The 15,341-nt window shown below is 35.7% G+C and overlaps 1 protein-coding gene across 3 annotated transcripts; it reads right to left on the bottom strand.

Annotated features, from left to right (window-relative positions):
* Positions 1–775: 775 nt before the first annotated feature.
* On the bottom strand, positions 776–11,723 carry LOC121405687. 3 transcript variants are annotated; one of them, XM_041596586.1, is made up of 2 exons: positions 11,467–11,723; positions 776–1,716 (listed from the first exon to the last, which is right to left on the bottom strand). In XM_041596586.1, coding segments are annotated over exons 1-2 (804 nt in total). In that variant the 5' UTR covers positions 11,469–11,723; the 3' UTR covers positions 776–914. The 3 variants fall into 3 exon arrangements, with proteins under 3 accessions (XP_041452520.1, XP_041452522.1, XP_041452521.1); XM_041596588.1 differs by lacking the exon at positions 11,467–11,723 and adding an exon at positions 11,016–11,409; XM_041596587.1 differs by lacking the exon at positions 11,467–11,723 and adding an exon at positions 10,765–10,997.
* Between the last annotated feature and the right edge of the window lie 3,618 nt (positions 11,724–15,341).

The raw sequence follows: 15,341 nt of genomic DNA on the forward strand, positions 1-15,341 counted from the left end.
ATAGACAACCAAAATTCAGAATAAGTTATTTAATTAGTTTTTTTTATCTTGTAACGCACCATTGAAGCATCGGGGAGGTGAATTAACTCCAAATAGTTTTGTAAAAATATTGTATTTTCAATAAAGACTTTTAACGCATTTTACAACATCATACCATCTGGGTCTCTTTCTTCATATATCTTGGCCGTAGATCGCATAGTTATAATCAATTCAATTCAATTCTTTTATTTCATTTCCATTCAAAACACAATACAAAGTAGCAATACAAATCAAGTACAATTTCATAGGGCATTCTTACTTCGTAAAACAGAAAAAACAGTATAATATAGAGCATAAATGGAAATGAGGGGGGTCCACTACCAAGCCCATTGATCTTGTCTTTTATTAGCCTCGTCAAGACTCGGTGAAATATAAAGATAATAAGATAATAAATAACATTAATGAAGCTCCGATTATGCAGTTGCCTATATCTCCTACTGCTAAGAGGCGTTTGGTGCATTCAAGGAATCGATGTCGGGTACCGAGTCATCTCACCTGGGTTGAGTGAACACAATTTGGGTCAATATATTGCTGAAGGAAAACACACCATCTCTCGTTAATTGTTGTAATATGCCGTTAAAATAAAGCAAAGAAGTTCCAAGAATATTTTTGAATAAGTTTTAAATGCTAAATTGCATCCTTATTGATTCATAGCCATCCTTTTATGGTTGCTAATGAAAATTAGTTGCCTCGCAACCGTTGATATACTACTTACAGTTTATTTCGGCGCAACCGCTGAAAATGTTAAGAATGTTATTTTGAACCTGTGTGCCAAGTTTTTCCTAAATTTTCCATTAATTTAGATAAGGTATTAACAGCTACTACATGTAGCAGTCTCTCCTCTGCTATTATGTGCAAATAGCACAATATAAATATCAATTTCCTACATGCACTGAATCTAATTTCCCAGCTAACATATCTGCAGCAGTCTCTCCTTTTTCCTGAAGAGGTGGTTGACGAGGAGGCTGTCCAGGAGGTGGAACATCACGGCGACGAGGTATCCCTGACTGTAGCTCATCATCGCGCATTTTATTGTAATCCTCCATCATCCGTTTATCCTCCCAGTCACGCCACTCTCCGTACCATTCTCCACTACGAATGGTGTTCAGGGCTGAAAAGGTATGCGTCTCATCCTTTCCCTGCATCTGTTTGTCGCACTCGGTCAGCATCCATATCAGCTCGTCCCAGTCTTTCTTTTCTATAGGTGACGCGCCCAACTCGAGAAGTTTGGGAAATGAGTCGGCGTTTGTTGTTTTGCAATAACATTTACCATACGAAATACATGATGGTCTTTTTATGTAATAGAATCCACTAAATTTAATCGTTGCTTGTTTGAATAAACAGTGCAGTTCCTTGAGTAGAGTGCTGCATTTATGGCCTTCGTCATTACAAGGCGAATAGCTTAAGAACAGTTTAATCTTTGCATCACCTGGGTATCCGTTTTCCTTGATGCGTTTGAGCAGAATTTCCTCTGCGTGCAACCCACCCGGCTCGTTCCTTTCTACGAGGATTAGATCATCACCATCTGTGGGCTTGGTCTTGGTGATGAGACAAACGCATACGGTGGTGTTTCTCCAACACGCAAACCGATCCTCATGCGGACTCGGATGCAGGTTGCACTCAATAAACTCTTCCATTATGTCCCTAACATCTGAGTCATCGTCGCACTTGCGAGCCCTGCTTGGAGGAAAGTAGAAAAAAAATTGCGCAACAGCTAGACGCACTGGAACATTTTCATGTATTAAGGGACCAATTAGTCGATGAATTATGTGACAGTGGGATATGTGGGCCCTTATTACAAAGAGTTGCGATTGATCAAATGGATGACCAGTATATAACGTCAACATCTATCAACATGATCAAATAGGACTGTTTTCTAAATATGATGTATATTAGATTCATACATTCGTTTCCTTGAAAATCAAAGTACTTCTCTTTGTTGTTTACAAAGGACATTCTGCAAATTTCTTGCGGAAAACAATCACGATGGATTATCATACAGTTTAGGTTGTTTGGATCAATTTTTGTTAGCATGAACAAGTTTCGTAACCAAAATGCAAAGGCGAAGCGTGAGTGTAATCATATAGACCGGTACAGAGCGTGCACAATTAAAAACGAAACTGAGATTAATAGACAAATGACCTATCATTGTAAAGATTAGGGTCTCTTTCATTTAAATTGATTTATATTATTCATTAGTCATGCATGAGTGAGCAAAAACTGAAAAAGTCACTTGGTGGGCGGTATATGAGTTACCTCAATTACAAAGAAAAGTCAAGAAATAACAATCCGTTTTGTTGACGATCAGCCATGCAGAAAGTCTTTTATTAACCATGCGATAGCTTCGATGGGAAACCGGTGAAAACACGTAGGGGAAGGTGGGGTAAGTTGTGACACTTTTTGCATTTTGCATGTTAGAATTGATATGACTAGTACTATTGTATAAATAAGTACCTTGCCTTTAAATTTGATTCTTGGGAAATGTTTTTCACCTACATATAACTTTCTACCCCCACACTGAAAGTCATCGTGACCTTTGAAAAAACCGATGTCAAATGGCTCAACTTGCCCCAAATATGGGGTAAGTTGTGCCACCGTCTGGGGTAAGTTGAGACACAAAAACTACGTACAAAATGTATGGGGGGAAGCAGCATGTGAATTTTTTGTTTCAAGTCTTTTTCACTTGCTAATTCTCTATAAATACTAACAACCCTTTAAAAGGAAAAAGCAGTCATGTAAATTTGCTCCTTTCAGCCTGCATTCAATCGATTTTTATGGTTGTTTGTTTTTTAGAGATACATTTAGCATAGGAATTACCATGGCTCAACTTGCCCCATGCTGTTTGGCTCAACTTACCCCAGTCCGAACTTAGTGCGATAATTTTGTATCCACACATTTATTATGCATCCATCATATAAAAGACTATGACAAGAATGAAGATCCATACCTGGACTAACAATGTTGTTATCATGTCTTTACTATATTTAAAGACGTGTGCGTGAATAAAGCACTTATCTATTTCTCACTCTTTTTTACTTTTTTGGCTGAAATCCATACTTTTCCTTCTAAAAAACTTTTTGGTACAAAGTGGAAAACAATGTGGTGGGGTTAAGGGTTATGCTATGGGTCATCAATACATGACACCACCACAATGTCTGACTCGTTTATTATTGGCCTGGGGCTGGTGGCTCAACTTGCCCCTATGCTCAACTTACCCCGCCTTCCCCTATATTTCATGAAATTCTGGAAATTCAAGCATTGTTTTCGAAGGAATATAACTTTGTTATTTCATTTTCTGCGATTACGCTATCAAATTAAAGAGCAGAGTTTGAACTCTTTAGACATGTGATTTTGTTTTTGAAATTATAATACACCCGCCAAATGACTTTTTGCTATCCTTTCCATAGGCGGATCCTGCTTTTGGCGAAAAGTACGCGGCGCACATTCTGTCTAATGCTCTTTTCAAAATGTAGGATTTCCAGTCATGCCATTTTGCATGACCACACGCAGATAATATTTCCGGGGGAAAGACTCGAACATAGTAAAAAAAAACGATATAGAGTAAACGGACCGTGCTGCTCAATTGGGCGATTATTTTTTTTACAAGTGTAATAAAAGTATTTGGTGCACATCTCACATTTGCACATTTTTCATAGTTTTCATGAAATGTTAAGGGAAAAAAATGTGTTTTCACAACAGCGGATCGCCCCCCCCCCCTTCCCTCTTGCTGCGTATACGACCATTCCCTGAAGTCCACTTAAACATATCTCAATATAACAGAAAATATATGTCAATTTAAACATATAATCTTTCTAAAACATATATCATGTATAAAGAGAGATTGAAAAACTTATTAAAGAACATGAAGAAAGAAACAACCAAACAGTAACACAAATTATGCATGTTATGTGCAATTTCAAAATACTAACCCTGTTATTGCGATGAGGCCAATATACTTTTGTATATTAATAATTCAAGTGGTTTTTTTTACTATATACTACATCATGAATCATTTGGAATACATCACCAATCCAGGTTTATATATTATTCAGTTTTCATGTACATGATATAGGCATATATATAGAATTTGGTATTGATATATACATGTATATTGTGATGCTTTTCACTAAATGTATAATGTAATTTGTAATGAGGAATTTTTATCTAATTATTTTGATGAAACTGGATATAATGCTTATGACCTGAATTCAGAAAGAGATCCTTCAAGACAGACCTTTGGAAATAGTTCTCCACTTTTACAGGTAACGTTATCTTTGTTTTTAAATTATTGACCGGCCCCGATTTAGATAGAGGTGGCGCTGATTATCCTTGATCGGCGCCGATTAAGAACTTAGGCAGCGCCTTTTTTTCTTTACCGGCGCCGATTTACAACCAAATCACGCCGATTATTCTTGCCCGGCACCGATTTAGATTTAGATGGAGCTGATTATTCTTGATCGGCGCCGGTTAAGACTCTGGCAGCGCCGATTTATAACGAGATGGCGCTGATTATTCTTGTCCGGCCCCGATTTAGATTTAGGTGGCGCTGATTATCCTTGATCGGCGCCGGTTAAGAACTCAGGAAGCGCCGATTTATAATCAGATGGCGCCGATTATTTTTGTCCGGTACCGATTTAGATAAAGGTGGCGCTGATTGTCCTTGACCGACGCCGGTTAAAAACTCAGGAAGCGCCGATTTTTCTTTACCAGCGCCGATTTATAACCAGATGCCGCCGATTATTCTTGTCCGTTACCGATTTAGATTTAATTGGCGCTGATTATCCTCGATCGGCGCCGGTTATGACTCTGGCAGTGCCGATTATTCTTGTCCGGCGCCGAATTAGATTCTTGATTGGCGCCAGTTATATGCAGCCAGGGCACTGCCGATTATTTTTAACCAGCGAAGTTGTTGGGAAAAGGGTATACCCTTCGCCGGTTAAAAATAAGTTTTAAAAGAAAAGATAAGGAAGATGATATGACTGTCCTTTGCTGCTGGGGGGATAGACTTTCCTTTACTGTTGCTAATATTATATCAGGGTATAATTTTTTTAAGCGGCGCTTTTTCTTTTCTTTCCTTTGAATTTATTTTTTCTATGCGGCGAGCTTCTTTTACTTTTATTTTATTTATTTTTTATCGTTTTACCCACTCGTGTGTGGATGAAAAACCTTATACGTTATATCAGCTGAAGAATGGTGTTAAACGTAGCGGATGCATATTCCGTCCTCCAAATCATTGAGTAGCGGTTACTTTTTGGTAGGATTTTTTTTAATTTGACCTAAAAATCAATAATAAAAAAAATCCAATAATGATCCATTAGAAAGTGCGCATTAGAAATACTTATCATTATTATCATTATCATCATCATTAGTATTAAAAGAATTATGAGTTTGATTATAAGAAGTCAGTGGAAGGAAAAAATGAGAAGAAGAACAAGACTTAGTGTTTACTGGTGAAAATAATTATCGTAATTAAAAAGATTTACAATTTTAAGAATTGCCATTTCATTTTTTAATATGATATGAAAATTGCAACTTTGAGTTCATAAATATGATAAATATTTAGTGTTATAGATTTTTAAAAAGAGGGGAGGGGCAGATGGTGCATAATAGAAGATTAAGAAATATGTCCAGATATTATCATTATAGGCCTTTTTCGATTATCTTATTTTTTCCATGCATATTCAATTCGTTATTTAGGTGTTGTAATACATGAAAATCTTAAATGGGACATTCACGTCAATAACTTATACAAATCCATTTGATTCAAGATCCGTTCCGGGACCCTTGGAAAAAATCTTAAGTCCTTCATTATCAAACACCCTTTATAAATTTTTACGATACAACCTTGTATCGTTTATGGACTACCTGTTTTGGGAAATACTACTGATAAAAACAAAAGCAAAATGTATAGATTACAAAAAGGGCCACACGCTACATTACTGGAAACCTTGATCAAAATATTTCTCTTAAAACACTTGTAAAAAACCTCACCTGGACTGACATGGATGAACGAAAAGAATACTTCATTGCCACACAAAAGTTTAAATGTATACATGGATTAGCCCCTCCCCAACTTTGTAAAGACATTGAAATGGTCTGTGACCGACATAATTACCATACAAGAAAATAATAATATTACAGCCTTAACGTAGTTGCACCCGTTGTTCACCTTTCAATTTTCAAACAAGCTTTCAGATTTTCCGGTGCCAGACGATGGGACGACATACCCCATAATATCCAAAATGCACAAACTATCGAAACATTTAAATTGATTTATGTGAAGTTTTATTTCAATAGATAGTATTAGATGTTTTTTGTTCCATTTTACTTTATATTTCTCTTTTTGATTGTGTTAATGATTTGAGATATCCAATATGTTAGAACGATGTACTCTTAGCAAATAAGCTTCCATTACTCTGCTTGGCGATATTTATTTTGTAAGATTTTCTACTTAAGTCTAATATGATATGCTCAATGTTAGATTCCTAATTTCCTTCATAAACTTTGATGAATTTTTTATTTACTATATCATGATAGCATACATCTTGGTTTATATTTTACTGTTATTGTAATGTCTACAGGATAATTAATAGTAAATTAAGAGGCCGCTTTTTATAAGAGGGAATTATAATTTGTTAACAAATTTTCGGCATTACTCCTATTTGTTTAAGATCAGTATGCTCGATCTGTAATGAAAATCATAAGATCAGTATGCTCGATCTGTAATGAAAATCATAAGATCAGTATGCTCGATCTGTAATGAAAATCATAAGATCAGTATGCTCGATCTGTAATGAAAATCATAAGATCAGTATGCTCGATCTGTAATGAAAATCATAAGATCAGTATGCTCGATCTGTAATGAAAATCATAAGATCAGTATGCTCGATCTGTAATGAAAATCATAAGATCAGTATGCTCTATCTGTAATGAAAATCATAAGATCATAAGTCAGAAAAATTGGAACCAGTGGGATTCGAACCTGCCATCTACTGCTTTCCGGGCAGCGACTCAACCACCAGGCTGTTCTGGTTCACGGCTATAAGCCACGATGAACTGGAATTCAAATATCCTCTATCCTCTTCTTTCTGACTCATTAATATTCAAATGCCGTCCGCCGTGGACAAGATAGTAAATTAAGAGGCTTTTTTATAGGAGGAATTATATCATTAGAATAATAGATAAAAGGAAGTACCAGCGGGTTGTACAACATAAATAATTGTTTTTCAGGTAAAACAGCATGTAGTTTGCTGACGAATCTTATTAAAGGGATGGTCCGGGCTGAAAATATTTATATCTAAATAAATAGAATTAAATTCACAAAACATATTGCTGAAAATTTCATCAAAGTCGGATAACAAATAACGAAGTTATTGAATTTTAAAGTTTATCATTTTTTTTGTGAAAACAGTTACATGTGTACATCGTCATGAATATTCATTAGGTGGGGTGATAATTTCACTTCCCCACCTTCCCTTTTCCTACCGGTATGTTATTTCATGAAATCATAAATGTTTCATTTTGTCATACATGTGTAAATGATGTGTCTCCATTATAGTGAAATAAGTTGCTGCAATAAATTAGAGTACCTAATCTGGTGGGTGTATCATAAAATTGTTCGTAAGATACGAATGACTGTTGACCTTCTTGTGCTAGATGATACATCGATCCCTATGTCATTCATTGAGGACAAAAAAACATGTTCCAGTCGTTCGTAAAGTTGGGCGTTTACCTTTACGAACAGCTTTGTGAAACACCCACCAGTTTTTGTCTCACCTGCATAGCAGAGTGAGACTATAGGCGCCGCTTTTTCGACGGCGGCGGCGTCAACATCAAATCTTAACCTGAGGTTAAGTTTTTGAAATGACATCATAACTTAAAAAGTATATAGACCTAGTTCATGAAACTTGGCCATAAGGTTTATCAAGTATTACTGAACATCCTAGCAGAGTTTCATGTCACATGACCAAGGTCAAAGGTCATTTAGGGTCAATGAACTTAGACCATGTTGGAGGAATCAACTTTGAAATCTTAAGTTTTTGAAATGTCATCATAACTTAGAAAATATATGGACCTAGTTCATGAAACTTGGACATAAGGTTAATCAATTATCACTAAAAATCCTGCGTGAGTTTTATGTCACGGGACCAAGGTCAAAGGTCATTTAGGGTCAATGAACTTTGGCCGAATTGGGGATATCTGTTGAATTCCCATCATAACTTTGACAGTTTATGGATCTGATTCATGAAACATGGACATAATAGTAATCAAGCATCACTGAACGTTTTGTGCAAGTTTCAGCTCTCATGATTAAGGTCAAAGGTCATTTAGGGTCAATAAACTTTGGCCGAATTACCATCACAACTTTGAAAGTTTATTGGTCTAGTCCGTTAAACTTGGACATTAGAGTAATCAAGTATCACTGAACATCCTGTGCGAGTTTCAAGTCACATGATCAAGGTCAAAGGTCATGTAAGGTCAATGAACTTTGGCCATGTTGGGTTTTTTGTTGAATAACCATCATATCTCTGTAAGTTTATTGGTCTAATTCATAAAAAGTGGACATAAGAGTAACCATGTATCACTGAACATCTTGTGCGAGTTAGAGTAGTTTTCAAAGTCAGCACCGTCTGCTGCTATATTGAACCGCGTGATGCAGGTGAGACGGCCAGAGGCATTCCAGTTGTTAATTCAGTTGTTTTAGTTCTTCGTAGAAATATTTTGAAACAACCTTATTTTATATAATAAAATACAAACGAACAAGTATATGACATCATCAACCCACCTAATGAACATCCATGAAGACATGCCTCGAACCGTTCACCGGACTAATGCATATCTTCAAAAATTCAGCATTTTCAGCATTTTGCTCTGTGAAATTTATTATATTTATTGAGTTATAAATATCTTCAGCCTGGAGCATCCATTTATTGATATTTGTTTGGAAAATACAATATTATTGTTTTAATTGATTGCTAACTTTAATAATGGAATTAAAAAAGTCTATTACTGAGTTCTTCACTTAATTGTCTTACGCTGGTGTATATAAAAATATTTGTATGAAGAGACAATGCTGGTACCATCAGCAAACAAAATGAAATGGAAAAAAAATGAAAATTACATGAATCATTAAAATGCATCTAATTCATTTTCCTTAAAATATGAACACCCTTTCCCTACAATAAATGTATTAATTACTAAATTAATTCTATGTAAATACATACATTTGGTTAATAGCGTGTTTTCCACATTCTCCCTACAACCCGTTTATCTTTATTTCTATGTTTTACACGTATAAGCTTTGGCATCGCAATATTGTCCCCCTCTATTGACTTTTCGTCCCTTTCTTTCAAATATAGCAATATATAAACATCCTTTGCAAGAATATTCAAGGCATGCAAGCATGACAGGGAAAGAAAAACATATTTGATGGGGGTATATTATGAAAAGAAAATGCATAAATTGTATTAATAAACATGCATATATGCAGTTTATTTGTTATGCCGATGATATACAACTGTATTGTTCATTTGAATTGCGCTCTTTTGAAGAAAAAACAATGAAAAATTTGAGAAAACCTCTCTTTGTATTTCAGAAATAAGTAGGTGGATGTCATCTATTTCCAGTTGAATAATAGCAAAACTGAATTCATAGCTCTTTGTTCTTCTGCCCGCCATCTGCAATCAATGTCACATATCCAGCTTAATGTTAATGGTCAATGCATTCCCATCTTCACTAAATCTGCTTTTCTTGGAATATGCATTTATTTATTTATTTTGAAATATAAAAAGGGTGGCTTTCGTTGGGGCCCTTCGTAAACAAACACAAACACAAAATATACTTAAAAAAAACATGGTGATTCATTCGAATATAAACAAAGAAGCATAAATACTAATATTGAAAAAATGAAAAAAAAATAAATAATGATATTATGCATTGATAATATTTTCACATTGTCTGCTCAAGTAAATCAGGTTCTCCGTATTGTAATTATCATCTCAGCAATTTGTGGATGATTCGTAGATTCATTTATCTTAAGACATGTCACCATGCTGTGTGAGCACTTATTATAATAATAACAATTTTATATACCGCAAATTCGCAATTTTGCCTCTAAGCAGTTGAGAGAAAGGAAATATGAAGTATGAAGGAAATAGAAATACTTTGTACAACAAAATGTATCAAGACCAACTTTTTCTCACCAGATCATGAATAAAGAAATACTATCAAATGGGCCAATAAACATATGATATGATTAATTTAAGATTTAAAAAGATGAGTTTAAGCGTAACTTTAAACGTATTAACACAGTACTAGCATTGTGGATTTGTAAGAAGTGAGATCGAGAAAGAAGAGATTGAAAAGCAGAACGTAGAACTCGAACTGACTGATATCGAGTTCAGAAAGGTATGAAGGAGCTAGACCATGATATGACTTGAAAGCAAGAAGAAGAATTTTGTAGGTGATACGAGAAGTAATAGGAAGCCAATGGAGTTTGCGAGGCACATGAGTTATGATGGAAGAAAGAAGGACACAGGAAACAAGACTAGACGAGCCGCATTTTTTGGATGCGCTGGAGCTTTGAGGTCATTTTTGTGGAAAGGCCAAAGAAACGGGAATTCAATTATGTAAGCGAGATGTGAAAAAAGCATGAATGTGCTTCATTCTGGTAAAGAAACTTACGGATTTTATTTATTTTTCTTAAAGATACAAAGGCAGACTTACATATAACATCAACATTTTGAGACATGGAAAGGGATGAATCCAAGACAGCATTGGCTCCACTGGCTACCTCTATTCCAATGTATTCTTTTTAAAGTCTGTTTATATGTATACAAACTCATCGTGATTCTGCAGAATCATGATTGGAATCATAATTCAGATCATGATTCTAGGGTAAAAAAAGTGGCGCATAAACGCACCCTAAATCAATTTGCACCTGAATATCTTAATAAATACCATCAAAGTATACACACCCTCTCGTAATCTTTGTTCAATCACTGACACAAACTCTCCTCTGCCGAAAAAACGTTTTGCTATATAGCAGTTGCCAAGACCTGGAATGCAATCCCTCTTCCAATAAGAAACGCTTCCAATATTCTTGGCTTCAAATCTTCCCACTCCCTTTTTATCTCGAATGACTGATTGTGGTAATTATTGCAAATGTTGAATTATTATTCAAACATTGTACGCGCTATGGTACTTCTGTTTTTAGCGCCTCTAAATATCCATTAGTATTTATTGTTATTATTGTTATTATTACTATTATATTGAGTATAATTATGTCACAAGATAAAGAGTAACCATTCTAAAACCTAGCTCCACTGTATACATGTTGCCATTGAAATTTGGATGTACCAGGTTTCTTTAATAGAAATAAAAAAGAATAATAGAAATATCAATATCTATAATTTTAGGAATACTCACATGAGATCAGGATCAGGACGAGTCGAGCTCTACTTCTAATAATGAAATGAATCGAAAGCAGGAAATGTAATATGAACAAGCTATATGTGGAGCAGTTGTTATGAAATATTGTTTTGGCCTTAGCTTGTGTAATCATTTTTGGGGTCAAAAGAATAAAAACCCAACCGAGACGTTTCCTCTCTTCATACCGCAAAATTTTGCTCCCTCGCGGAGTGCGGGAAGGTCCCCCGGAGGGGCCACTTACATTGTCGAGTGGATACCATGCGCGACCAAAAAAACACGTAAAAAGGATGTCCTTTTCACGATAGGGCACGTTACGTACGTAACGTGATAAGGGTGTCAAAAACACAAAAATAATGAAAAAGGGTATCTATTTCGTTAGGAAAATTACGTGTTTAAGGTCGAATTTGCGGGGATAATAAAACAAAATTAAAATAATTTATAAAGGATGTCCTTTTGCCCCAACACTACGTGTTTAGAGTCCTATTTGCGCGAGGTGTAGAAGGTGGGGTCGTAATAAACCAAATAAGGTAAAGCCGACGGCCGAAGGACCCGTGACAATAAAACATTCATGTACTTGTTTAGGGGTTCATTTCAGGGAATATTTGCCAAGAGTATCGTTTTGTTTCCAATACTTGTTAAGGGGTGCATTTTCATAATATGGAAATTACGTGTTTAGGGTGCTTTTCGAGACCCCATGGTCGCGCATGGTATCCACTCGTGAATGGAAGTGGCCCCCCGGGAATTGTCTCTAAATTTCCCACTTTCGTTAGCGCAGCTCAATTGCGCAGTGGGACCAGGGGGCCGTTCCATAAAGCTGTTCGTAAGATAAGAGCGACTTTAAGAACGACTGGTGAACCTTTCTTACGCGCTTAACCATCGCCAATGTATATACCATTTACCACAAGAAAGGATCACCAGTCGTTCTTAAAGTCGCTCTTAACTTACGAACAGCTTTATGAAACACCCACCTGCTTGTGTAGGCTTCACAAAGGGAAGCGATTTTAGCGCTGGCCCAGGGCGCCGTTGTCCTCGATACGCCACTGATAGGCGGACATAGTATATCTGCATTTTGTTCATGGTAATAGTGGTGCAAATCTTGTTTCATGTTGCCGTTTGAATTTGAAAACCGACATTGAACCCCGGCATTGAACGCAGCCTTATAGAGCTTCGCTTAAGTTTCCGGTTACGTGTAAGGCATCATCACTGTATTGATAAAATCATGTTAAGAGGAAGCGCGCTTCGATCTGGATATTGTCAATTAAACACAGACGAGACACTTTTACTCTTTTGTGACCCCCCCCCCCCTCACAAAAATAGTTATAGTGGTAATAATAATAATGATGATGATGATTAGAACACAAAAATAATAGTAATGATAATAATAAATGTAATAATAATAATGATAAAGGTAAAATTGATAATGATAATTATTACGATAATTGTTTAATGAAATGGAAGGAGTGATGACACATGAAAACCTGACAAGGGAGAGAGAAAAAAGGATGGAATGAGAGGGGGAGAGGTGGAAAGAAAATAAAGAGAAAACAGGCTCAACAACAGAGGGAGATAAGCCAAGGCGGGAAAACAGGAAAAAAAAGTAGAAAAAAGCACGCCATCCGGCATCTTGCAACGAAATTTAATACAATTGTTTTAATTTCAGCCCATTTCGACCCTGTAGTGAATAATAATGGTGACATAAATTGAGGAGACATTGAAACTGATGAAGAAATGACAGAGAAGAAGCATTATTTGTGATTTATGAATAGATTTCGTATAAATCGGCATAAATAAATTTCTAGTCCAAATTTCTCAATTCTGTGTAGAATCTTGGTGAACCTCATGTAGCTCTCAGATGGAACAAAAACAAAAGTCGGTCAACAAATAAATGAGAAACATTTTCTGTGAGTTCTGAAAAATATGCATAAATCAGCATATTTAATGAGTTTCAAAATTCTGTGTAGAAATCTTGTAGGCCCTATCCCCACCTAGAGCTATATCATATAAAGCAAAATTAATTTCAAATTGACCAACAAATAAAGAAACATTTTTTGTGATTATGAATGAATTTTGCATAAATTAGCATCAATAATTTATAGTCAATATTTCAAAATTTCCTTGACAAGTCTGGTGAACGTCATGCAACTCATCTAGAAGGAAAAAAAATCAAAATTGGTCAACAAATAAACATTTTATATGATTTTCTTTAAAAATACGCATTAAATTAATTTCGCATAGTTTAGCATTATAGTTTCTTTCTAGCAAAAATTTCACAATTCTGTGTAGAAGTTTGATAAAGCTCTACCAGATAGAAGAAAAAAAATCACAAGTCCGTTAACAAAATATAAAGCAGAAGCATTTTGTTGTGAATTTTGAAAAAGAAATGGCAAAAATTATCATATTTAATGAGTTTCAAAATTCTGTGAAGAAGTTTTGAATCCCCCACCTAGTGCTATCATACAAAGCAAACAGAATTGAAAACGGAATTAAATGACGAAGAAGTTCTTGAAATTGTGGAAGGACGACAGACGACGGTCGCCACGCTATAAGCTCATCTGGCCCTCCGGGTCGGATGAGCTAAAAAGGGAGGGGAGGAGAGAAAGTAAGAAAATGGGGAAAGAGAGGGGAGGGAAGAAAATAGAAGAAGCGACTAAGACAGCTTTTAGAGGGAGAGAAAAATGTGAGAAAGAAAGACGATGGGAAGAAAGGAAAGAGATTGATTGATAAAAAATTAACGACACTATTAACACATGCGTGTCATATAAGTGTCGGACATTTAATCTGGCAAGGTTACTATAATACAGTACAAATCACCCTAATGCAACTTTACAAAGGAACAGGATTATAAATTAGTAAAGAAACAATTGGCAATTGTTCTGGGTTCACACTTGTAATCAAGCAAACACAAGTCAATATTCATTAAACCATCAACATTTAATTAACTTTGTAATGCACATTCATTTACAGAGCATGAACAAAAATGCAGTATTACATTCTTCTTGACAATAAATCTACTGCATATTTGATACACACTTGGTCTACGAGCAGTTGCTCTACTCAGATCATCTAATACCACATGGGCCAAACCAGGGGAGGATCCAGGCTCTTCCAAGGGGGGGGGGCAAGTTTCACAAGCAAAAAAAAGTCTTAAATTTCAACACCTCGGTTTCAATGGCATTTTCACATTCCAAATTTTAATTTTTTATCAAGGGGGGGGGGGGGGGGGCACGTGCCCCTGCGCCCCCCCCCCCGATCCCCACCTGGGCCAAACCAATTTTATCCACTATCTATTTGGTGTTTGGTGTGCACTTTCCTTGATCTAATACTGGTAAATTGTCAATTCGTCTATTGTCCACTATTAAATCACATGGTCTATCTCCATTTTAGTATAATGCCATTACATCCAACATTTCCTGTATCAACCATTTGCTCTGATAATGTTTTGGTCCAATCATTACTTCATTTAATCACCAGTTCGTCTATGACCACTTTGTCTCATAACCACTTAATCTAATACCCATATCATTTTTGTTCACGTTGCACAAGTTGACACTTACTCCTATTACTCCAAAAAGTATATGGACCAAATGGCTATTGGACCAACTGGTTATTTGACGAAATGGCAGTTAGACCATGTGGATAGTGGACGAACTGATGGTAGACCAAATGATAGTAGACGAGTTGATAATTTGACAAACTGACGTTCGACCAATTGCGAAAGGCATAGTGATACAGCATATAAATATGACTGTTGTAAAACTCAAAGGTCATTAATTCACTCTTGGCTTATTAAAGTAAATTCTTTTAATATGTGCTCTCATAGATATGACTTTGAAAAAAAAGGTTCATGTTCAAAATAAATATTACAATAAAAA

The sequence above is a fragment of the Lytechinus variegatus genome, chromosome 19, assembly GCF_018143015.1.
Source record: "Lytechinus variegatus isolate NC3 chromosome 19, Lvar_3.0, whole genome shotgun sequence".
NCBI lineage: Eukaryota > Metazoa > Echinodermata > Echinoidea > Temnopleuroida > Toxopneustidae > Lytechinus > Lytechinus variegatus.